We start from the raw sequence: 24787 nt of genomic DNA, 5'->3' as shown, positions 1-24787 counted from the left end.
GACACATATGAGAAAATAACAGAAAACCAATGTGCAGCTTGGTGAATACGTGTTAAATATTCACCTGTCTAAATACTACCCAGGTGAAGAAGTCCTATAAGCTCCCTCTTACTCCTTTGCAATCACAATCCTCTCCCTATCCTCTAAAAATTATCACTATTCTGATTTTTTTATTTCTTTTTTTCTGATTTTTTAAAAAAGATTTTATTTATTTATTCATGAGACACAGAGAGAAAGGCAGAGACACAGGAAGAGGGAGAAGCAGGCTCCATGCAGGGAGCCTGATGTGGGACTCGATCTCGGGTCCAATAGCCCCCAAAGTCTAGAGCATCAACTAAGTCTCATCTAAATATCCTCTAAATCAGGTATGGGTGAGTCAAGGTATGATTCATCTTGAGCCAAATTCCTCTCCAGCTATGAATCAGATGAGTTATGTACTTTTTTTTTTTTTAAGATTTATTTATTTGAGAGAGAGAGAGAGAGAGAGAGAGAGAGAGAATCCCAAGCAGACTCCATGCTGAACCCAGAGCCTCACACGGGGCTTGATCCCAGGATCCTGAGATCATGACCTAAGCCAAAATTGAGAGTTAGATGCTTAACTGACTGAGCCACCAAGGTGCAAACCAAATGGAGGAGGCTTACCAGGGCCTCCACCTTGACTCCAGTCTTTGTCCCTCTAGTTTTACACAGCTGGTGAAAGCATCACTCAGCTTTTTAGCCACATTTTCTAGGATGTGCCTATTCCCTCAGGAAAAAAGAAGTGACTCCAAATGCCAGAACCAACTAACTCTCTGAATTTGTCTTCTCTTAGATATTTGCCCAGAAATTCCTATTAGCTCTCCATTGTCTTCAAGCTGATCAAACATATTTTAAAATGAATGTTCCATCTCTACATCCCTAGGCATTGTTAAATAATTTCACATCTGACATCTGTCCTTCCCTCCTTCCCACAGAGAAGAAAGAAAGAGTAATACATATTAAGGGGGCAACTAAGCATCATGTTCCAAACATTTAATAAAGCAAAATAAAGAGATACTTTATACTCAGAAGTAAAGGCATACATATTCAATTCAAACTATGTAAATTATTAATCTTGTTAAATTTTCATGTAAGAAAAAGGACTATCCAAATATTGAAGGTGATTTTTATCATAATAATGAGATTGGCAAAATCTCATTATTTGGCCCTTGAATTTATATTATATAGATACATGGATAACAACATTACATGTAAATATATGGTTTATATCTTCAGAAATTTCACAGGTTATTTCATTATTAATTAAAAACAAAAGATTTTCTGCTGTAATTTATAGCCATACCTTGGTATTTAAGAGTACCTTTATCAGTTTTTTTCTCTGCTTTCCTTCTTAACTGCCCCCTCATCTTGATATTCCTTCCACAGTCTTCCTTGATTAAAACTTAAGGCCTCAATAGATTCCTTTGCAGAGGGTCTTTGGTCACAAATTTCTCCCCAAGCCTGTGCCTTCTCTATCCTGATAGCATACTCTTAGGCCAAAATAGTACATGATGTGGACCCATCAGATGACAGTTGAGGGAGAAGGAATAGGCAAAGGATTCACTCCCTTTCTTACATGAATTCTCATGAGAATTTTACTTTTTTAACAAAAAAGATTTTATTTATTTATTCATGAGACACACAGAGAGACAGGCAGAGACCGAGAGAGAAGCAAGCTCTCTGCAGGGAGCCTGATGTGGGACTCGACCCCAGGGCCCTGGGATCACGCCTCAAGCAGAAGGCAGACACTCAACCACTGAGCCACCTAGGTACCCCAAGAACTTTACTTTAAATGGACTCTAGCTCTCTTCTCCTAATAATTCGTTAAGACGTTTATATCAACTCTGTTACTAAGCAACGCTACTTGACCTCCAAGTGGTAACTAGCATTTGATTGGAAGGATAAAGGAATTATTAATACCACAGGAAACCGTAGGTTTGAGCTTTCCTGCGTGCTGACTATTGTAACCAGGCAAATCCATTAGGGGGACCCTGAAAATAGTGCCTATGGAATCATTATAAGACACACTGGCCCCTGAGGCATGTAAACCAAGGCAGGTCCTGTACCTACCCAGTGTAAATCTCTCTTCCTTGCACCTGAGCTTTGTAACTGGGGGACTAAAGAAAACAGCTATGTGTTTGTCTGTGTGGATATGGTAAGAGCTTCCATAGGAAGAGAAACACCTGATGCTGCCCTGCTTGAAGTTGTGGTTCCCATCTTCTATCTTTCTGAGTAGATGGATACCCAAATCATTTAAAACCTGGTCTATGTTAGTCTTGTGAGTAGGAACATTTAGTTGAGTTTAAGACCAACTTCTGGTGGGCACTGCAGGAGGTACCTGGGATAGAATCAGAAAACGTGCCTTCTGCTGTGCTTACAGCCAGCATGATGAGATGGAGATACTGTGTCTACTCCATAAGAACAAGCTGCTTTTTATAACATGGACACATTTTCCAGCTTTGTGATGGAATACCATTCTATACTTTAAGGACCCATAAAAAATTATCTAGAATTCTGTTTTCTGGGCACAAGAGTCCAATTGCTATAATGTCAACTCTATTCTCTAAGAATTTTCGATAGTAGATTCTATAACCTAGATGAAATGTGCCAGCTTCAATGGGAGTGTCTCACTTTCTTAAACACATGGTTGTTGGGGTAGACCAGAGAGCTGAATGATGCTGCCTCCCTGCTTTCTGCTTCCTTTCAGATGAAAAAATCAAACTCACCTTAGCTGCTATTCTTATTTTGAGTATCTTCCTCAGGTGACTTGTCAGTGTCTGAGACCTCTTCATCTTGCTCCTGCTCAACAAAATTCTTCTTGACCATGTCTTCTGTGTGCCCGTGGATGATCTGATGGGCTGCAAGGATATGCTTCCGCTGTGCATTCCTCACTGTGACAAAGTGACAAGAATTTTTACTCTGAAAGACTGAACAGAATCATTCCTAAAGATTTTCAAGAAAGTAGGACAGAGGTCCTCCCTGCTACCCCTATCCCAGCTTCCACTCTGGTTCGATCCAGTCCTACTCTTCTCCATGAGGCTCACCTCTATTCCTCTCCCCTGCAGCGGCCCTCCCCTGGAATGCCTGCACTCCAAATCCTACCCGTTCTGCAAAGCCCAATGTGGATCTCAGCTCCTCGCTTCTCCAGGAAGGCTCCTCTGATTGTGCCAGCCCACATTTACCACTGCCACACTGGAATTCAGACAAACCCATGGAGCACTGAAGCACATGATGTGAGTTCCATTTTGTTTTCTAACTAGATTGAAATGACCTTGTCTCATTCTTCTCTTTGAGCTTTTGTTCCTAACATGGAGGATACTTGTTAACTGATGATGAATTTCTGAGCTTATGGCTTTAGAAGGTGGCCCTCGCTCCACAGCCTAAGAATATTTATTATCAAGCCTCCCATTTCCCTTGGAAAGAACTAATCATGATGATGATGATGTTAGCACTTAGCATTCATCCTTACTTTGTGCCAGGCACTGTTTTAAGTAGTGGGCATATATTCATTTAAACCACCCCACAACCCTATAAAAGAATATTAATAATATCCCCATTTTCTGAGTAGATGGATAACTCAGATGAGAAAACTGAGACCCAGAGAGATTAAGTAATTTGCCCCAAATCATACAGCTAGTAAAGGAGAGCAGGAAGTACTGTGGATTCTGTGCTATCCAGGTATCTGAGTTTATAGAGGATAAATCTCACAGCAACTTACACTTCACAGTAGTATTGCTGAAAGAATGGGGACTTTGGAGCCGCAGAGACCATGATTCAAATCTGTAAGTTGTATAATATCTCTAAGCAATAATTTCCATAATTGAAAAATGAGAATACACCTACAGCCACCTTAAGAAATTGAGATAAGGTAGTTTTTAAATGCTTAGTACAGTGTCTGGAACTTAGCATTCACTTAAAAATTTGGTAATTACTGTTATTTTACATCTATAACAGGTCTCTTCAAGATCTTTTCAATCATAAAGTATCTCAAACGGCCTGTATACTTTATCTTAACTTGCGGGTAAAGAGTACATATAATTCATATGGTTCTTTTATTTGAAAAGAAAAACAAAAGGTCGTATTGTGTGGTCCCTGTTCACATGGCTTTCTTCACTTGGTATATGTATATAAAGAGAAGAAGCTAAGGACTTGCCCATTTCACTCACAGACAAGTCCTTCTGCATTCCTTCAGCTCAAGTGCCTCCTCCAGCATCTTTCCCTCTTTCCATTGGAGCTCAGAGAAGCCAGGGGAAGGCGTAACAAACTAGTAACTACTAAACACTATTTCTCTGCCTCCTTCAATTCCCTCAGTTAGAATTGACTTGAGCCAGGCTGACCTCACTTTAGACTCTAGAAAAATTAAAAGGAATTGCATATTTTCTTAAAGACACAGAAAACACAAGATCCCTTTTTATAAGGTGACACAGAAACACTGATTATTTTATCTGAAAAATAAATATTTTGGTATATACTCCTGACAGGGAGTATGAATTAGAACAATCTTTTTGTGGGGGCTGTTTGTTAGTACCTGGCAAAAGTAAGATGCACATACCCTATTTTTAGCACCATACTGCTAGAAATTTACTGTCAGTAGCATGATCAGGATTTGCATAAAATATATTGCTTGCAGCATTGCTAGTTATAGTAAAACACACTGAAACAAACTAAATACTTATCACTAGAAGATACTGGTTTAAAAACTACAGTACAATTGTGTAATAGGAAAATAAGATATTTCTTTCTTCTCTTTGAATGCATCAGAGCTGCACCATTCCTTTATTCCTTGAGGTGATATGAAATGTTGTATTTCTATTAAACCTGTCCAGAATTCCCCTGCACAACATGGAAAGCTTGTTAGAAATAACCAAGCTGTTATTTCACTTAGATTTTTAAAATTTAAATTCAATTTAATTAACATATACTGTAATATTAGTTTCAGAGGTACAATTTGGTGATTGTATACAGCACCCAGTGCCCATTACATCAAGTGCCCTCCTTAATGCTCATCACCCAGTTGCCTCATCCCCCCACCCAACTCCCCTCCAACACCCCTGTTTGTTTCCTATAGTTAAGAGTCTCTTACGGTTTGTCTTCGTCTCTGATTTCCTCTCACTTTTTTTTTTCCCTCTCTTCCCCTATGATTCTCCATGTTGTTTCTTAAATTCCACATATGAGTGAAATCATATGATAATTGTCTCTCTGATTGACTTATTTTGCTTGCTATGGCAAGCAAAAAAATACCCTCTAGTTCCATCCACATTGTTGCAAATGGCAAGATTTCATTCTTTTTGATGGCTGAGTCATATTCCATATCTTTTTTATCCATTCATCTGTTGATGGACATCTGGGTTCTTTATATATTTTTTTATTGTAAATATTTGAGGTTTACAAAAGATAAATTAATTTTTAAAATTCCTTTTAAAATTCCAGTACAATTAAAAAACAGTGTTTGTTATATTAGTTTTAGATATACAATATAGTGATCCAACAATTCTAAACATTTCTTGGTGTTCATTACGTTAAGTGAACTCTTAGTCCCCTTCACTTATTTCACCTCTTTGCCTACCAATCTCCCAACTGGTAACCATCAGTTTGTTCTCTATACTTAAGAGTCTTGTTACTTATCTCTTTTTTGTTGTTGTTGATTTGATCTATTTTTTAAATTTAACACAGGAGACAAATCATATATTATTTGTCTTTTTCTGACTTATTTCACTTATCATTATACCCTCTGGATCCATCCATGTTGCAAATGGAAAGATTTCATTCTTTTTCTTATGGCTGAGTAATATTCCAACACAGATATATACTACATCTTCTTTATCCATTCATCTATTGATGGACACTTCGGCTGCTTCCATATTTGGCTACTGTAAATAATGCTGCAATAAACACAGAGGTACATACATATTTTCAAATTACTGCTCATATTCTTTGGGTAAATATCCAGTAGTGGAATTACTGGATCATTTGGTAATTCTACTTTTCATTGTTTTGAGGAACCTCCATACTGTCTTCCACAATGGCCGCATTCCCACTGTAAGTGCACAAGGGTTCCTTTTTTTTTTTTTTTTTTTTAAATATCCTTGCCAGCACTTATTTCTTGTGTTTTTTTGTTTGTTTGTTTGTTGTTTTTTTTTATAGTCATTCTACTGGTATGAGGTGATATCTCACCATGGTTTTAATTTGCATTTCCCTGATGATCAGTGAAGTGAGCATCTTTTCATGTGTCTGTTGGCCATCTCTATGTCTTCCTTGGAGAAATGTCTGTTCATGTCTTCTGCCCATTTTTCAATTGGATTTGTGGTGGGGTTTTTTTTTTCGGTGTTGAGTTGTAAAAGTTCTTTATATATTTTATAACCTTTTATCGATATGTTATTTGCAAATATCTTCTCCCATTCAGTAGGCTTTTAGTTTTGTGGACTGTTTCCTTTGATCTGCAAAAGCTTTTAATTTTGATGTAGTTGCAATAGTTCATTTTTGCTTTTGTTTCCCTTATGTCAGGAGACATATCTAGAAAAATGTTACTATAACCAATGTCAGAGACATTACTGCCTGTGCTCTCTTCTAGAATTTTTATGGTTTCAGGGCTCACACATAGGCCCCTAATCCATTTTGAGTGTATTTTTGTGTATGATGTAAGAAAATGGTTCCATTTCATTGTTTTGTATGTAGCTGTCCAGTTTCTCCAACACCATTGGTTAAAGAGACTGTCTTTTTCCCATTGCATATTCTTGCCTCCTTTGTGGAAAACTTGACAGCCATTAAAATTGTGGGTTTATTTCTGGTCTTTCTATTCTGTTATATTGATCTATGCATCTGTTTTGTGCCAGTAACTTACTGTTTTACTACAGCTCTGTAGCATAGCTTGAAATCTGGGTTTGTGTTACCTCCAGTTTTGTTCTTTTTTTTTTCCAAGACTGCTTTGGTTATTCAGGGTCTTTTGTGGTTCCATACAAATGTTAGGATTATTTATTCTAGTTCTGTGAAAAATGCTGTTGGTATTTTGATAGGGATTGCATTAAATCTGTAGATTGCTTTGCGTAGTATGAACATTTTAATAATTTTGTTTTCCCCATCTATGAACATGGGATATCTTTCCATTTGTTTGTGTCATCTTCAATTCCCTTCATTAATATTTTACAGTGTTCAGAGTAGAGATCTTTCACCCTGTTAAGTTTATTCCTAGGTATTTCATTCTTTTTGGTGCAATTCTAAGTGGAATTGTTATCTTAACTTTTCTGTTACTTCATTAGAAATGTATAAAATGCAGTGGATTTCTGTATATTGAGTGTGTATCCTGCAACACTTCTGAATTCATTTATTAGTTCAAGTAGTTTTTTGGTGGAGTCTTTAGAGTTTTCTCTCTATATATTATCATGTCATCTGCAAATAGTTGAAGTTTTACTTCTTACTAATTTGGATGGCTTTTATTTCTTCTTCTCTTCTGATTGCTATGGCTAGGACTTCCAATACTATGTTGAATAATATGGTAAGAGTGGATATGCTTGTCTTAATTCCTGATCTTAGGGGAAAAGTATAATGTCAGCTGTGGGTTTTTCATAGATGGCCTTTATTATGTTGAGGTAAGTTCCTTCTGAACATACTTTGTTGAGGGTCTTTATCACAAAAGAATGCTATGCTTTGTCAAAAGCTTTTTCTGTATCTATTGAAATGATCATATGGGTTTTTTTTATACTTTCTGTTGATGATGTGATGTATCACATTAATTGATTTGCAAATATTGTACTACCCCTGCATCCCAGGAAGAAATCTTACCTTACTGTGAATTTTTAAGTGTATTTTTGGATTTGGTTTGCTAATATTTTGTTGAGAATTTTGGTATCTTCGTTCATCAGAGATATTGGCCTGTAGCATCTTTTATCTAGTTTTGGTATCAGGGTATAGCTGGCCTCACCGAATACATTTGAAAGCTTTCCTTCATCTTCTATTTTTCAGAACAGTTTGAGAAGAATAGATATTAACTCTTTTTAAAATGTTTGGTAGAATTCACCTGTGAAGCCATCTGGTCCTAAACTTTTGTTTGTTGGAAGTTGATGATTGATTCATCTCCTATGCTATATTCAATCTTCAAATTTTCTATTTCTTCCTGATCTAGTTTGGAGAGGTTATATAGTTCTTGGAATTTATCCATTTCTTCTAGGTTGTCCAACTTGTTAGCATATAATCTTTCATAATATTCTCATAACCTTTGCTATTTCTGTGGTGTCAGTTGTTATTTCTTCTCTTTCTTTTCTGGTTGAGTCTTCTCTCTCTCTCTCCCTCTCTCTCTCTCAATGAGTCTGGCTAAAGGTTTATCAATTTTGTTGATCTTTTCAAAGAACCAGCTCCTTGTTTCCTTGACTTCTTCTATTGCTTTTTAGTTTCTTTTATTTTTTCTCTAATCTTTATTACTTTCTTCTACTGGTTTGGGATTTGGTTTGTTGCTATTTTTCTAGCCTCTTTAGGTATAAGGTTAGATTGAGATTTTTCTTTCTTCTTGAGGTTGGCCTGCCCCCAATCCTCCTTCTTAGAACAGCTTTTGCTGCACCCCAGATATTTTGGACCATTGGGTTTTCAGTTTCATTTATCTCCAAGTGTCTTTTGATTTCTTGGTTGACCCATTCATTGTTGAGTAGCATGTTATTTAACCTCTATGCATGTGTCATCTTTCCAATTTTTACCTGTGGTTGGTTTCTAGTTTCATAGCATTGTAGCTGGAATAGATGCAGAATATGACTTCAAATGTTTTAAATTTGTTCAGAATTATCTTGTGGCCTAACATGTGATCTATGCTGGAAAATGTTCCAGGTGCACTTGAAAAGAAAGTGTATTCCACTGTTTTAGGATGGAAAGTTCTGAGTATCTCTTAGATCCATCTGGTTGGTCCACTGTGTTATTCAAAGCACCGTTTCCTTGATTCTTCTCTTTGGATGATATATCCATTGATGTAAGTGGTGTCTTAAAGTCCCCAACTATTATTATATTACTATCTTTTTTTTTTTTTTTGCACTTGTTAGCATTTAATGAACCTCCCCCTGTGTGGCTTTAAGCTACTAGAATGCAGGTGCCCCCCACACCCTTTGTCTTCTCCTCAGCTCTTCTAATGAAGAATCTGGCCTTCACAATGACAGGCTATTTTGGGACCTTTCCCTTTCCCACAACTTTGTAGTAGCCCGATCACACCACATAAATAATAGGAGCAGCTCCAGTCTTGTTTTTGGCAGCATTTACCTGTGTCTGCTCACTGACTGAGGTCCACAGTTTATCAAGGTTGGCAGTTGGGCAGAAGCTCTGGTTCCTCTTTAAGTGGTAATGTCTCATATCGACTTTTCCAAAGTAACCTGGGTGATATATGTTGAAGTTGATCCTGTGATAATGCATGCCACCAGCATTACCCCAGGCTCCTGGGTGCTTCCAGTGCTTGCCAATGCAGCCGTGGCCATGACTCACGTAGCCCGGAGTTTCTGGGTCGAAGTTTCTGGATCTTCCTCAGTCTGGATGGCATGTTGGTGGGCCAGAGGAAAAAGGGAGGTGTTGTCTTTTATATCACCATCAATTACTTTCTTTATCTATGTTAATAGATAGATATCTATCTGTTTTACATGTTTGAGTGCTCTGAGGCTGGATGCATAAATATTTATAATTGTTATAACTTCTAGTTGAATTGTTGTTCCCTTTGTGGTTATGTAGTATTTGTCTCTTGTTACAGTCTTTGTTTTAAAGCCTATTTTGTCATGGGATGCCTGCGTGGCTCAGTGGTTGAACGTCTGCCTTTGGCTCAGGGCATGATCCCGGAGTCCTGGGATCAAGTCTCGCATTGGGCTCCAGTGGGGTGCCTGCTTCTCCCTATGCCTATGTCTCTGCCTCTCTCTGTGTTTCTCATGAATAAATAAGTAAAATCTTTAAAAAAAAAAAAAAAAGCCTATTTTGTCTGCAATAAGTATAGCTACCCTGGCTTTCTTTTCCTTCCATTTGCATGATAAATGTTTTTGCATCTCTTCACTTTAAATATGCATGTGTCTTTAAGTCTGAAACCGGTCTCTTGCAGACAGCATATAGATGGGTCTTGGTTTTTTTATGTCTTGAACCTATGTCTTTTGACTGGAACATTTAGTCCATTTACATTCAAAGTAACTGATAGGTAACAAATAGCAATAAGAACATATTTTATGAAAAAAAAAAGAACATATTTTATGGTTGTTTTTGTAGCTCTTCTCTATTTTCTCTTACTCTTTTCTTTCACAGTTTGCTGGCTTTCGTTAGTGATATATTTGGATTCCCTTCTCTTTATTTTTTATGCAGCTATTATTGGTTTCTGATTTGTAGTTTTTTTTTTCAGATCTATAATGAACTCCTTTTTTTAATAAATTAATTTTTCATTGGTGTTCAATTTACCAACATACAGAATAACACCCAGTGCTCATCCCGTCAAGTGTCCCCCTCAGTGCCCGTCACCCATTCACCCCCACCCCCCGCCCTCCTCCCCTTCCACCACCCCTAGTTCATTTCCCAGAGTTAGGAATCTTTATCTTCTGTCTCCCTTTCTGATATTTCCCACACATTTCTTCTCCCTTCCCTTATATTCCCTTTCACTATTATTTATATTCCCCAAATGAATGAGAACATACACTGTTTGTCCTTCTCCGATTGACTTACTGCACTCAGCATAATACCCTCCAGTTCCATCCACGTTGAAGCAAATGGTGGGTATTTGTCGTTTCTAATGGCTGAGTAATATTCCATTGTGTACATAAACCACATCTTCTTTATCCATTCATCTTTCGATGGACACTGAGGCTCCTTCCACAGTTTGGCTATTGTGGACATTGCTGCTAGATACATCGGGGTGCAGGTGTCCCGGCATTTCATTGCATCTGAATCTTTGGGGTAAATCCCCAACAGTGCAATTGCTGGGTCGTAGGGCAGGTCTACTCTTTGAGGAACCTCCACACAGTTTTCCAGAGTGGCTGCACCAGTTCACATTCCCACCAACAGTATAAGAGGGTTCCCTTTTCTCCGCATCCTCTCCAACATTTGTGGTTTCCTGCCTTGTTAATTTTCCCCATTCTCACTGGTGTGAGGTGGGATCTCATTGTGGTTTTGATTTGTATTTCCCTGATGGCAAATGATGCAGAGCATTTTCTCATGTACGTGTTGGCCATGTCTATGTCTTCCTCTGTGAGATTTCTCTTCATGTCTTTTGCCCATTTCATGATTGGATTGTTTGTTTCTTTGGTGTTGAGTTTAATAAGTTCTTTATAGATCTTGGAAACTAGCCCTTTATCTGATATGCCATTTGCAAATATCTTCTCCCATTCTGTAGGTTGTCTTTTAGTTTTGTTGACTGTATCCTTTGCTGTGCAAAAGCTTCTTATCTTGATGAAGTCCCAATAGTTCATTTTTGCTTTTGTTTCTTTTGCCTTCATGGATGTATCTTGCAAGAAGTTACTGTGGCCAAGTTCAAAAAGGGTGTTGCCTGTGTTCTCCTCTAGGATTTTGATGCAATCTTGTCTCACATTTAGATCTTTCATCCATTTTGAGTTTATCTTTGTGTATGGTCAAAGAGAGCGGTCTAGTTTCATTCTTCTGCATGTGGATGTCCAATTTTCCCAGCACCATTTATTGAAGAGACTTTCTTCCAATGGATAGTCTTTCCTCCTTTATCGAATATTAGTTGACCATAAAGGTCAGGGTCCACTTCTGGGTTCTCTATTCTGTTCCATTGATCTATGTGTCTGTTTTTGTGCCAGTACCACACTGTCTTGATGACCACAGCTTTGTAGTACAACCTGAAATCTGGCATTGTGATGCCCCCAGCTATGGTTTTCTTTTTTAAAATTCCCCTGGCTATTCAGGGTCTGTTCTGATTCCACACAAATCTTAAAATAATTTGTTCTAACTCTCTGAAGATAGTCCATGGTATTTTGATAGGGTTTTTGATTTGTAGTTATCTTTAGGTTTATATGTAACAATTTATGCATGTAGCAGTCTATATTAGGTTGATAGTTGCTTAAGTTTGAACCCATTATAAAAGCACTACATTTTTATTCCTCTCCCCTATCATGTTTAGGTACATGGTGTCATACTTTACATACTTTTTATTTTGTGATTCCCTTTCATGATATACTTAACTTTACTGGTTTTGTGCTCCCTACTTTTCTTACTCCTGCTTATGGTCTTTCCTTTCTACTCAGAGTCCCCTTTAACATTTCATGTAAGGCTGGCTTAGGGGTCATGAATCCCTCTAATTTTTGTCTGTCTGGCAAACTTTCTCTTTCTATTCTGAATGATAGCTTTGTTGGATAGAATATTCTTGGTTGCACATTTTTTCTTTCAGAACTTTGAACATATCCTGCCCTTCTCTTCTGGACTGCAATGTTTCTGCTGACCAGCTAGTTTTTTTTATGGGATATTTCTTAGATATAACTACTTTTTTTTTTTCTCTTGCTGCTTTAAAAAGTCTTTACCACTGCTTTTTGCCATTTTAATTACCATGTGCCTTGGTGTGGACCTCCTCGGGTTGATTTTGTTGGGGGCCTCATTTGCCTCCTGAATCTGGATTTCTGTTTCCTTCTTCAGATTTGGGAAGTTTTCAGCTATTATTTCAAGTAAAATTTTCTCCCCTCTTTTTTCTCTGTCTTCTCCTTCTTGGATCCTTAGAATGCAAATGTTATTAGACTTGATGCTGTGGCTGAGTTTCCTTAATCTATTTTCATCTTTTATTATTCTTTTTTTCTCTCCTGCTCAGCGTGATTGCTTTCCATGACTCTCTCCTCCAAGTCGCTGATCTGTTCTGCTTCCTCTAGTATACTGTTTTTTTCCCTCTAGTGTATTTTTAACCCCAGTTATTGAGTTCTTCATCTCTGGTTCTTTTTTGTGTTTTTTTATCTTTCTTTGTTGAGTATCTCATGGAGTCCTTCACTCTTTTCTCCATTCCAGTGAGTATTTTTATTACTATTATTTTAAATTTTCTATCAGGCATATTGCTTATCTCTGTTCCATTAGCTTTCTTGTGATTTTGTCCAGTCCTTTCATTTGGGACATATTCTTTTGTCTCCTCATTTTGTCTAACTCTCTATGTCTGTTATAATGTCTTATGAAAGTCAGCTACATTTCTGGCTCTTGAAAGTTATGCACATATGAAGAAGTAGTCCTATGGTGCCTTGCAGTACAATGTCCCCTATTCACCAGACCCTGGCATTCAGAGGTGTCTTGTATGTGTGTTGTATGTGCCCTACCATTGTGGCTGAATTGTATTTGCCTTCAATTTAGTTGTCTGCAAAGGCTCTCTGTCTGTGTGGGCAGGGTTTGGTCCCTGTTTTAGTGGGCCAGTCTGGGATCACCTTGGGCTTGATTTTGGTCAGCCCAGATATTTTCCAGTGCTGTGGTCAAACTGAACTACAGGGCATTCCCCTGTGTTGACCCCTGTGAGGCTTTCATGGTGGGCAAAGGTGTAGTCAGACCAGATGTCTGCCCACTGCGGGGCCTACAGTTGAATTGATGTGTGTGTGGTTATCTTACCCCTCCCTGGGGCAGAAGTCACTTTGGAGTGTTGCTAGCCCACCAGGCCTGCTGGCATAATGTCAGGTTTTTGGCACTTCTTTGGATGAACTCCTGATAAGTGGATTAGTTTGGAGAAGGTGGGTCCACAGGGGAACATGGGGATGGGACACATTGTCAGTAAGCTAAGTGGAGAGTGTGTGCACTTTACTGGTCCTTGTAGGTATCTGTTTATCTAGGCTGGGGTTGAGGGAGATAAATGGCACCTGATAGCAATTTTGATTTTGGAGAAGTCTCCTAAAGATCCTTGTCCCAGATCACACATTCTGAGATTAGTAAATTTCCTTCCACTGGACTTAAACTGCTGCTTCCATGCTGTATCCCAGTGGGGCTGTGTTATGCTGTCTCTTTAAGAGTGGGGACGGTTTCTTAGCGCTCTCTGGCTCTCCAGGGCCAAGCCACTGATTTACAAAGCTACAGGTGTTGAGCCCTGCTGATTGTAAAACTCACAATGTTAAGCCCCTCTGGTTTTCGAAGCCACTGGGATTCATCTCCCCAGTGCAGGTTCCCCCTTGCTAGCGTGGCTGGTGTGGGGTCTGCTGCTCTCCCTTCTCCATGCTCATGGTGTCCCTCGCTCCCATGGACAGTGACATTGGTCAGTTTGGCTCCCAACCGTGTCTGCACCCTTCCTACCATTTCTGATGTGGTCTCTTCTCTACATTTAGGCGTTAAAAGTGCATTCTGCCAGGTTTCAGGTCATTTTCTGGGTTATTTACACTGATGTGGGTTTTATCTAGGAATAACCATGGGAGAAGTGAGCTTAGGATCTTCCTACTCAGCCATCTTCCCTGGAAGTTACTTCACTTAAATCCTGATCTTCTGGTTGCACCCCCCTCTCTGGTAACCTGTCACCAATGGTCTGAAAGCTCCAGAAGAGTATTCTTTTTGAGGGGTGCTTTTGGGTGGGGGCGGAGGGGAGAGAGAATCTCAAGCAGGTTCCATGCTTAGTGTGGAGCCAAATGTGGGGCTTGATCTCATGATCCTGGGATCATGACCTGGGCTGAAATCAAGAGTCAGACGCTTAACTGACTGAGTCACCTAGGTGCCCCCAAAGTATTCTTTTTTAAAGTTTTTTCTTTATTGACTAAAAGCATTAGTCTTCAAAACATTCCACCTTTGACAAATAAGTGAAGATATTTATACTTCTATATAGTTCTGGCAGAAACAGAAGACATCTGTGCACAGAGCAGCAGGATAGACTTAAGCCCTTCAAGCATCTCAGCTTTCCAATACCCACCTTGTATGTGTCCCACCTCCAAAGCTTAGCACAATTTGAAAATCCTATATATTGTCAACATCTGCTTTATGTCTTAAAAAAAATCAAATCACAAAATACAACTCTTTTGGGAACTTCCTCTTAAAGAAGGTTTGGCTTTTGATATCCTGTCACACTTAGAACTGCACCCCATCTATATTAGAGATGATTATATTCTGGAATCAGCATGAAGAGAACTTGACAAGCTCTAAAATAAGAAAACTCAGTCATTCTCCTTCAAAAATTTCTTCCTACTTCTGCTCATTTTAAATCTCAGGGATACTGACAACAGTTTACATCTTTTCAAAGAAATCACAAAGCAAAGCATTACATTGGCTTACCTTTTTCTTTGACAAACTCCTTTTGTACCTCTGGGATCAGGAAACTATAAACCAACTCAGCAACAATCTCCTCTGACTGAAGCTGAGTTCGACTAAAAAAGAAAAAAAAAGTAAACTATTTCCTTTGCTGCCTTACTTCTGCTGCTGATTTCTACTTAGGTTCTCCTTGCTTATGTAAGGGACTCCACTGCTCAAGTCCCACCACTGCCTTTTCCTTGATTAAGTAGTCTGAAATATTACACTCCTGGTGGGCTTGGTTAACTTCATGCAAATTCAGATTTGACCCTGTCCTTCAATTAGCCTGCCTGCCAGGAAGGGAACTTTAAAGATATAACTTATACAAGAAGCCAAATGTTTTGGGGTGAGGTAATACTGCACATGCTTATTCACATTGTTTTCATGATTTGTGGTATTCTAAAAGTAATATGTTAGCGATCCAGACTGCAGAGGATAACTAAAAATTCTACTCCCAGTGCTCCTGCCATACAAAGGTATGGGCATGTTGACTTCTGAAGAGTTATGCAATTAAAACAAAGGACACTGACGCAGGAGATATATATACTTGTTTCTCCTTGGTGGTAAAATCTTAAGCTCTTAAAAAATACATATGAGTAACAGCCAATGGGCTATCCATTCTGCCATCTGTTCTCTTGATACAAACCGGCTCTCCATTTCATAAGCAATGTCATTGATTTCCTCAGCCATCTTCTCAATTTCTGCCCTGGCTTGTTCTTCTGCAGTATTCTCTTCGGTATTCAGTATTATGTCTTCCAGATAGGAAGTTATAGTACTTTGGTGAACTTTAATAACCTGCAAAACCCAAAAATACCCCTGTTACTGAGAACAGGAATACTACTGTATGAGCAAAATTGGTTGCAAACAATTGGCTGACCTTTTTTAAGCACATCTATTTTTGTTCATTAAGTCAAAAGTCCCCTCGTTGATCAATCCTTTTGTTTTCCTGTCCAATCAGTCTGTTTCCAGTCCACTTACCTACTCATTTGGTGAAGCTCCTCTCCACCTAGCCCATTTTAGAATTATGGGTCTTACTTAGGGTGGGCAATACAACACTACAGAAAGATCATGGGCTTCGGGATCCCTGGGTGGCACAGCGGTTTAGCGCCTGCCTTTGGCCCAGGGTGCGATCTTGGAGACCCAGGATCGAATCCCACATCAGGCTCCCGGTGCATGGAGCCTGCTTCTCCCTCTGCCTATGTCTCTGCCTCTCTCTCTCTCTGTGGGACTATCATAAATAAATAAATAAAAATTAAAAAAAAAAGATCATGGGCTTCAATCAATAACCCTGTTTTGGATCTTGGCTTTGTTCTTTCTGGCAATGTGACTTGGTCAAACTACCCATATGTGGCAGAGACTAAGAGGTATTTCCCAATGTCCTTTCTCTCCTTCTTCTTACATAACACAGCCCCCTGAGTTTTAGCTGCACCAACAGATGTCTAGAGTCAAGACTACATTTCCTAATACCCATAGTTCTGGTTAAGGGAGTACATGCTGAAGCCATCTGTGCACTTTCTAGGTTATTTTTGCTTTTTTTTTTTAAGAGAGAGAGATAGAACACAACCCAGTGAGGGGAGAAAGATCATCTTAAGCAGGTTCTACCCGTCATGTAGCCTGAGGTGGGGCTCAATCTTGTGACCCTAAGATCATGACTTGAGTCAAAATCAACTGAGAGGCCCCTAGAAAGGATTCTTTAAGGGAGAAACCTAGCTTATTTTATTTATTTTTTCTCCTTCACTTCTCATTTCATGGGGTCATAATACTGGAGCACCAGAAGTCATCTTAAACTGACATGAGGGCCATGCCATATGGACGGAAAAGCAGAAACCTAGAGTGATCCCAGGTCTCTGATGAATTTTTAAATGATCATATCCTGGACTGCTGCTTTTTTAAGGTTTCTGAAACTGTGAAATAGAACACACATTTTGAAAGTGCACAGTGATAGATGTACTGTGTAATGAATTAGGGTAAAGCCAGTACCCAGGTAGCCACTGCTAGAATTCTAGGCAGCCACTATGGGCTCTTCCTGACCATAGACCCTTTCTACTGTCATGATTTTACGGTAAACAAACTTTTCTTTACAGTTTTCCTCCCTAAGTATGCAATAATAAATAGTACAGTTTAGTTTCCCTGTTTTGTGGGTAGATGGATAAGAAGCATCATACGCATCAAGTGCAGCATACTTAGTTTTATATGTATTCTGTCTCCTGAACAGATTTTGTATTTCTTGGGCAAAAGGTACTTTTATATTTCATGTCAGAATAGTTCTTTGTATCTGAGATAATGCTTTGGTACTCGATAACAACTCACTATCTATTTCTTGACTGGCATTGCAGTAAGACTCTGAGTATGTAATGTTTACCGTGTATCTACTTGTAAAACACCAAGACCATAACCTGGAATCCCAAGGCCTTCCCTGTGGATGAGACTCAATGACCAGTTTAATACAGTAACAACCAAGCAAGCAATCAACCAAAATATATTTGCTCAGTGTCTTCTGTGCAGGGACCTGTGCTGGTGCTGAAGAAGGCACAAAGCGATATATATACAATATGCTTGCTCTCATGGAGCCGACCCACAGTCTTATTCAGGAGGCAAGTCGCACTATGTGAAATAATTAGACAACTGAGTCTTATACAAGTTCAGAGGTGAAAAGTTTAATGTTGTCTGCCTCTAGCAATATATGCACTTGGATGCTTACATATGTCTTTATTAATGTGTAAGTTTCTGGACACACTTGTGCTTGTCTGTGCTTGAATGAATAAGGAAATGCGTAGGTGGCTGTGAATTGTGTATGTTCCTCCATGTCTTTAAAATTATGTGCTCTGCATTGTTTCTGAATGTCTTTGAGTACGTGCATACAAACACGTGTCTGTGTTTAAATATACGTCAATGACTTTACGTTTCTCAATATATTTATTTTTCTGGAAATTTACGTAATATAAACATTTCTGTTTTTTGGTATATTTATGTGCAAGCATATTTATCTTTAAGAGGATCATGTGAAGGGAGATTAGAAATTTAAATGAAGGATGGGGGCAGCCTGGTGGCTCAGCAGTTTAGCACTGCCTTCAGCCTAGGGCCTGATCCTGGAGACCTGGGATTGAGTCCCACGTCAGGCTCTCTGCATGGAGCCTGCTTCTCCCTCTGCCTGTGTCTCTGCCTCTCTCTCTCTTTGTGTGTCTCTCATGAATAAATAAATAAAATCTTAAAAAAATAATAAAAATAAAAAAATAAAGGATGGATGGTATTTCAACTTGGGGTCCATAGGTGGATACATGACTCACATAAATGATCCTTAAATCAGGTTAGAAGGTTCATCTTAGCCTTTTCTTGCCCTTCCTAGACATGGCTGACATTTCCTGGGGTCATTCCCACTTAAAAGGTACCTTTTTTGAAGCTGTCACCTCCTCCTTCCTTCCTGTGTTTTTGAACAGAGTAGTTTCTATGTCCCTTTCCTTTTTATTCTCACCCCTAGGCTGGTTCTTCTCATCCCAGCTGGTTTTTCCTTAGTGATATTAGATGTGGTAGTAAGTTTTGGTTTACTAATACTTTTTAAGTCTCAGCAACTCTTTCTGAAGCAAAATGTGTTAGGATGGTAGGAAGCTAGGATATGGATTATAGGCTGCTACAAATTGTAGATGATCTGCTATTCCAGTTAAAAAGCTGAAGTTGACAATATGTAACTCAAAACCCCTCAAGCTGTGTAGAGGGAGAAAAATCTGTTTGGTTTTTTTTTTTTAATCTTTGTTTTTAAGATTTTATTTATTTATTCATAGAGACAGAGAGAGAGAGGCAGAGGGAGAAGCAGGCTCCACGCAGGGAGCCTGATGTGGGACTGGATCCCGGGGCTCCAGGATCATACCCCAGGCTGCAGGCGGCGCCAAACCGCTGCGCCAACGGGGCTGCCCAATCTGTTTGGTTTTAAAAACACTTGAAACACACAGAGCAAATACTATTCATGAATCAATCCTAATTCCATGAGAACTAGGTAAATCCTAAAAATCTCAGATTAAATAAGATCTTAAAAGGACACATTTTTTTTTAAACTGAGTATCCACACTTAAAATTCAGACAGCCCTCTTGCCTGTTGGACAGGAAATCTTTTAAGATCCCCATTGGTTCTCTCTCTTTCCCATGTGGCCCACATCTGGTCCAAGGGAAACTCTCACAGAGCCTTTGCCTTGACATATTCTGGGTGTGGTGGCCACCCACACAGCCTCATCTATGCCCACCTCCAAAGCAGGCAGCTCCCCAGCTCCCCTTCTCTCCATTTCTAGAGGGTCAGACACTCTAAGTGAAAAGATACATATCAAGATCATCAATGAGTATAGGAAAAGAAACCAACCTCTGGGTGTGTTTTGACAGGTGTGTGTTGGGGAGGGGAATGGGTAGTCACAGCATAGTTCTTTTAAAGGAAATCTTCATAAACCCCCTCCAATTTTCACACTTGAACTTTTATAGTCTTGATGAGGATGAATGCTTTGAGAACTTACTAGTTCCTTGAACTTCCTCTGAATTTACATCTTGCTCACTTTGGAATTTCACACCCATGATGTCTTGGTCAGAATTCTAACTTACCAACCTGGTACGCTAGTTTATATCTTTGGTCAAAACCTCTCTTTTAAATTCCATCTTGTCTATCCACCTGCTGAAATGACACCTCCACTAGAATGTCTTGAACCTAATAAAAATCAAATTCCTGATTCCACCTCTGTCCCTAAACTAATTCCACACTCTGCTCTTCCACCTCAAAAAACAGTATCATCTTCCCAGTTGCTTAAGCCAGAAACTGGACATCTTCCTTGATTCTCCTATTTCTCATTGGCCTAAACTACTTCAACAGCCTCCTTCCTGATCTCCTTGTTCTCACTCTGTCCTCCCTCCAACCTGTTCTCCACACAGCAAGCAGAGTAATCTGTTTAAAAATGTGTCACTGGGCCCCATCTGTTTCCTCCACAAACTTTACTATATTTTCTAACTCTACACATATTTGCATGCTATATAGAACTTATGCTCCAGGAGAAAAGGGACCATGTCTCATTTCTCTCCTCCAAAGTACCTCATAGTGACTAGCATATCGTAGTAACTCAATACATAGTTGTAAGACACAATGAAAAACAAAGGACAAATGCCATTTCACATCATGAGTTTCCTCGGGTTTGATTCAGCTCTTCACAAACAAATAGCTTCCAGACATCCAGCTGCACCCCCACTTGCCTCCTTAAATATCTGGTCCTCCTCCCGCAGGCGCCTTTGCTCCACTTGGCGTCGACCACTCTCTTCAGCTTCTCGCATCCTCCGCTGCCTCTCGGCCAGCATGGCAAAAGCATGGATCCTCCTCTCTTCCTGTAGTCTCACCAGCTCTTTGGACAGAAAGTCAAACATGTCTGCCAGCACCCTTCCCTCCAGTCCAGCCAAATGGTTTTCAACCAGTGAGACCTTAAAAATAATAATACATTTTTAAGGATTCAAATTCTACTAAGCATGGGGATGTCTAAGGAGGGATGCTGGATTACCCAGAACTCCTGACAGCCACTTCACTTTCATAATGAACTCAGTGTTATTAGGATGATCATCATATAGTTTCACTCATACAGGAAATATAAAAAGTAGTGAAAGGGATTATAAGGGAAAGGAGGGAAAATGAGTGGGAAAAATTAGAGAGGGTGGCAAAACATGAGATACTCCTAACTCTGGAAACAAACAAAGGGTAGTGGAAGGGGAGGTGGGTGGGGGGAATGGGGTAATTGGGTGACAGGCACTGAGGAGGGCACTTGATGGGATGAGCACTGGGTGTTATACTATATATTGGCAAATTGAGCTTCAATAAAAAAAATAAATTAAGATAGGAATAATAAAAAATTTTAAAAAAGGAATATTATCACTAGGCTGGCCCCATCCCAAGAGTTCTTACTAAGAAAACTTATGATACAAACTTAGACATAAGAAAGTGATTGCTCAGTTAGTCACTGACAGGTTAGACTCCTCAAATTATCATGAGGATTTAACAAAACATTTCTGTTAGTATCCACACAAATTGTTTTGTTTTTTTTTTTTTCTTTTCATTTTTATCTAGAAGGTAGAGTGTTTCTATCTTCCCAGACAGGAAGGGAAATGTCGGGGTTTTTATTAAAAAGATTTTTTTGGAGCTCAATAAAATGGAGTCTCCAAGAAATTCACTCAGGATACCTTTTCTTTTTTTTTTTAAAGATTTTATTTATTTATTTATGAGCGACAGTGAGAGAGAGGCAGAGACACAGGCCAAGGGAGAAGCAGGCTCCATGCAGGGAGCCTGATGTGGGACTTGATCACGGATCTCCAGGATCACACCCTGGGCTGAAGGCGGTGCTAAACCGCTGAGCCACCTGGGCTGCCCACCCTTTAATTTTTTAATGCTTGGTTCTTTGACACAAGTTTGGGGAATTTTAAGTTCTTGAATCATCAAAGTAGAGAACTGTGGGACTCTTTATTCTTTTAAATAACTTCAAAGTCATTAAGAACTATCTTTGAAACAGAGCAGGAAAAAGCCTACAGGTCTATGTAAGCGTTGAGGTAAAGTTGGGGCCTGGAGTATCTATTTATGGATGCTTCTGTCCTGGCTTTGACACCTGGAAAATAGAAGTGTTTAAGAAGATTGCTTCTGGGTAGCTTAGTGGTTTAGCACCTGCCTTTGGCCCAGGGCGTGATCCTGGAGTCCCGGGATCGAGTCCCACATTGGGCTCCCTGCATGGAGCCTGCTTCACCCTCTGCCTGTGTCTCTGCCTCTCTGTGTCTCTCATGAATAAGTAAAATCTTAAAAAAAAAAAAAAAAAAAATGAAGATTGCTTCTTTTGCAGCTTCATCCTGTTCCTTCTCCTATCCTTAGGTATAAGGGGAAAGGGCTCTTCTCCCAGTCTGTACTGGGTTCTTCTCTGGTTTGTATCGAAGGGAGGTAACAACACAGATCTCAAAGGTGATGGAGCTACTGGTAAGACTGTCATTCAAGTGTGGACATCAGCCCCAACACCCTTCTCCTCCTCCTCCCTCACCTCCCAGCCCATACATGCTTTCTAACTACAAAGTTCAGCTTTACTTACATGATAGAGGGCGGTGGAAAGGAAGGGTCACATGAAGAGTGCCTCACTACTCCTTACATTATAAACTGATCATTCAGCTCACAGACCACAAATGAATCCTCTCCTTGTCTCAGGATCACAAGCTCCTTCAGTTGAGGGGAGGGGGGCAGATGCAACCTTTAAAACCCAAGATGGCTATTTGTTCATGTACAGCCTCCTCCCTCAGCAAGAAATTTGAGAATGCTAAGGTAGTGCAATCTAATTTGAAAATTAAGTAAAAATATTTAGGAAGGTGATTTTGCTCTGATCATATCATGCAATATATTACCTAATAGGGAACTGTGCACTATCATATCATGCAATATATTACATAATAGGGAACTCTGCACTATTCCCCATAGAAAATACAAGAGGAAAAAAAAAAAGAGGAGAAAAGGAGAGGATCAGTTGGAGGTATATGTGAGGTGCCCCCTCCCTCAGATTCCTGCATATCACTGATGTATCCAGGTAGACGGAAGGTAAGTAGGGTGAGAGTCCTTTGCTAAGTGACTGCTCTTTCCATTAACTCCTCCTTTAGCTCTTGGGTGACATGATAGCAGTTAAGTATGTGCCCACTAACTGGGACAGATGAGTTAAAAAGTCTGGACTGGCTTACGTGCACCTGCTAATGTCTATAATCAGAAACTTCAAAGGGCCAAGAAGGGCATTTTTCTACCCAGTTTCTGGGTCCTGGTGCTCCCATCTGAACAGAAGCACAGGCCCTGGCTCTCTCATTTCCAGGATTCTCAGACCTCCAGACTCTAGTGTCCACATTCCCCTATTTCTCTGGTCTCTCTGTTGGGTCTGTTAGCCTTTGGTTTTCCTCCTCCCTTGCCTACACTAGCTCCTCAAACTCAGAGACCATCCATAAGCCCAGTGTCACGTAAAAGGACTAATGTGCTCATTTCCAAGCTGCTTACCTTTTGTGCCCAATCCCACATGGCCCAAGCAGTACATGTGTTACTAAGGGCGGGTTATATTAACTTATATATATATATACACATATATATATATGTGTATATATATATATAAACTGTGAGTTTGCTTTCTTATAACACCAAACTGGGCAAATTGATTCTTTTTCATATTGATTTATAGGTTAAGTGGGAAAGATAGTAAAATCCTGTCTACCCTTTGGTCAGCAACATTAAAAGCTGCACATATGGACAAATGCCAGAAGAAAATAGGAAAAGCATTTACAGTTGTTGAGTAGAGCTGCAATTACCAGCTGTTGTCAGATGACATGATGAGAGCCACAGAATACCATGAGATCTTAACATATTTAACATGCAGTTTAACCAGCATGGGCTAGGTAGTTCCAAAACTCATAAAATAAGTGCTGATATTTTAAAACAAATCTCCTGTCTTTTTTTTTTTTTTTTTTGGCTTTTATTTTCATACTGCTGAACCCCCACTGAAATATAGTAGAATCATCAAATACTTAAGAAAATTGGAAGGAAAAACCTTTTTAAAATATGGGATTTGTCTTTTTTTTTTTTTTGCAAATAAAATAAGATCATATTCAGTTCAGTGAGGGCACCACCCCCCCATTCCAATTCTAGACTGCAGCAGCATTGTTTAAAAATGCCAACTGATAGAGTGATGGGATGGGGGTGGTGGATGTTTCTTTTTTGTCATTTCATTTACTGTTCTTATGATGCTGGTTGTGCAGTAATAACAACCTGAGGAGACAGAGTCACAAGAAATAAAGGAAAGAACCTTGTGCTCATGCAGGTTTCTCTGCCGCTGTAAGGCCAGCGTCACTTGCTTCTCGGCTTTCTTCAGCAGCCTGTCGTCCTCTTGCAGTGCATGGCTGGTGCGTAGCTCCTGGATCAACTCCAGTCGCTTTTCCTTGCCTTCAAACATCTGTAGCAAATCAAATCAAATCAGAAAGAAACTTGCAGGTTAGCATCCCTCGTGCGAGGCACAAGGACTCCTGCTGTGACTGGTGAGGCACTTGTGAACAGTGGTGGGTTTGGTTCTGCCTTCTGGGACCACAGAGCTTAAAGCTCAGCCCTCTTTTCTGCACCTCCGGCTGCTCAGGTAGAGAAAGAGTTGTTAACAGTTGTTTACTCAATTTCTTAAAATGTCTCTCAAAGACAAAATGGTTACTATAGTGTCATATAAGAAACTTGAATCTCCCCTTCATTTTCTGTGCTCTTTCCCTAAGAAGCCTGAGGATGGTATTTTTTATAGTCCTGCTTTCTTTTTCCAAGAGATCTGCCCCTAGTTTATAATACACAATCTGCTGTGACATTTTTCCTGGGGAAATACTCAAGGAGAGTAAAGAGTAATGCTGGACACGAGATGCTCACCCAGCTTCTCTGGACATACTAATTATAACTGAGTCTCTTACAAGTTACAGCTATAAGAGGAAAAAAATTTTTTTTAGCTGGTGCTTTATATCAGTCCATTTTAAAATTAAAGTGTGCTTGTACAAATAACATGGCAAAGGCTCTATAGTCAGGAAGACCAGAGCTAAATTTGCTAGCAGTTAA

The 24787-nt window shown here is 39.5% G+C and overlaps 1 protein-coding gene, 1 long non-coding RNA gene and 1 pseudogene across 3 annotated transcripts in view; 1 reads left to right on the top strand and 2 right to left on the bottom strand.

The window, feature by feature from the left end:
- CFAP91 (cilia and flagella associated protein 91) overlaps window positions 1-24787 on the bottom strand; it is a 92661-nt gene that overhangs the window by 4435 nt on the left and 63439 nt on the right. For both annotated transcript variants that reach the window (XM_025990126.2, XM_025990125.2), the window contains 5 exons: window positions 24009-24155; window positions 20413-20634; window positions 15839-15987; window positions 15178-15269; window positions 2745-2909 (listed from right to left, as the gene is read on the bottom strand). In XM_025990126.2, the coding sequence (XP_025845911.2) occupies window positions 2746-2909; window positions 15178-15269; window positions 15839-15987; window positions 20413-20634; window positions 24009-24155 (774 nt within the window). In that variant the 3' untranslated portion in view covers window position 2745. The remainder of the gene's footprint in view (window positions 1-2744; window positions 2910-15177; window positions 15270-15838; window positions 15988-20412; window positions 20635-24008; window positions 24156-24787) is intronic.
- LOC140594213 (uncharacterized) overlaps window positions 2840-24787 on the top strand; it is a 33305-nt gene continuing 11357 nt past the window's right edge. Inside the window, exons 1-2 of the long non-coding RNA XR_011994878.1 lie at window positions 2840-2979; window positions 3084-3251. This is a non-coding gene — a long non-coding RNA (uncharacterized lncRNA). The remainder of the gene's footprint in view (window positions 2980-3083; window positions 3252-24787) is intronic.
- On the bottom strand, window positions 9022-9526 carry LOC112913468 (large ribosomal subunit protein uL15-like; annotated as a pseudogene).

Source organism: Vulpes vulpes, chromosome 1 (genome assembly GCF_048418805.1).
Source record: "Vulpes vulpes isolate BD-2025 chromosome 1, VulVul3, whole genome shotgun sequence".
NCBI classification, from domain to species: domain Eukaryota; kingdom Metazoa; phylum Chordata; class Mammalia; order Carnivora; family Canidae; genus Vulpes; species Vulpes vulpes.
Note: the sequence above shows the minus strand (reverse complement) of the source record. Positions and strands in the feature narration are given on the sequence as shown.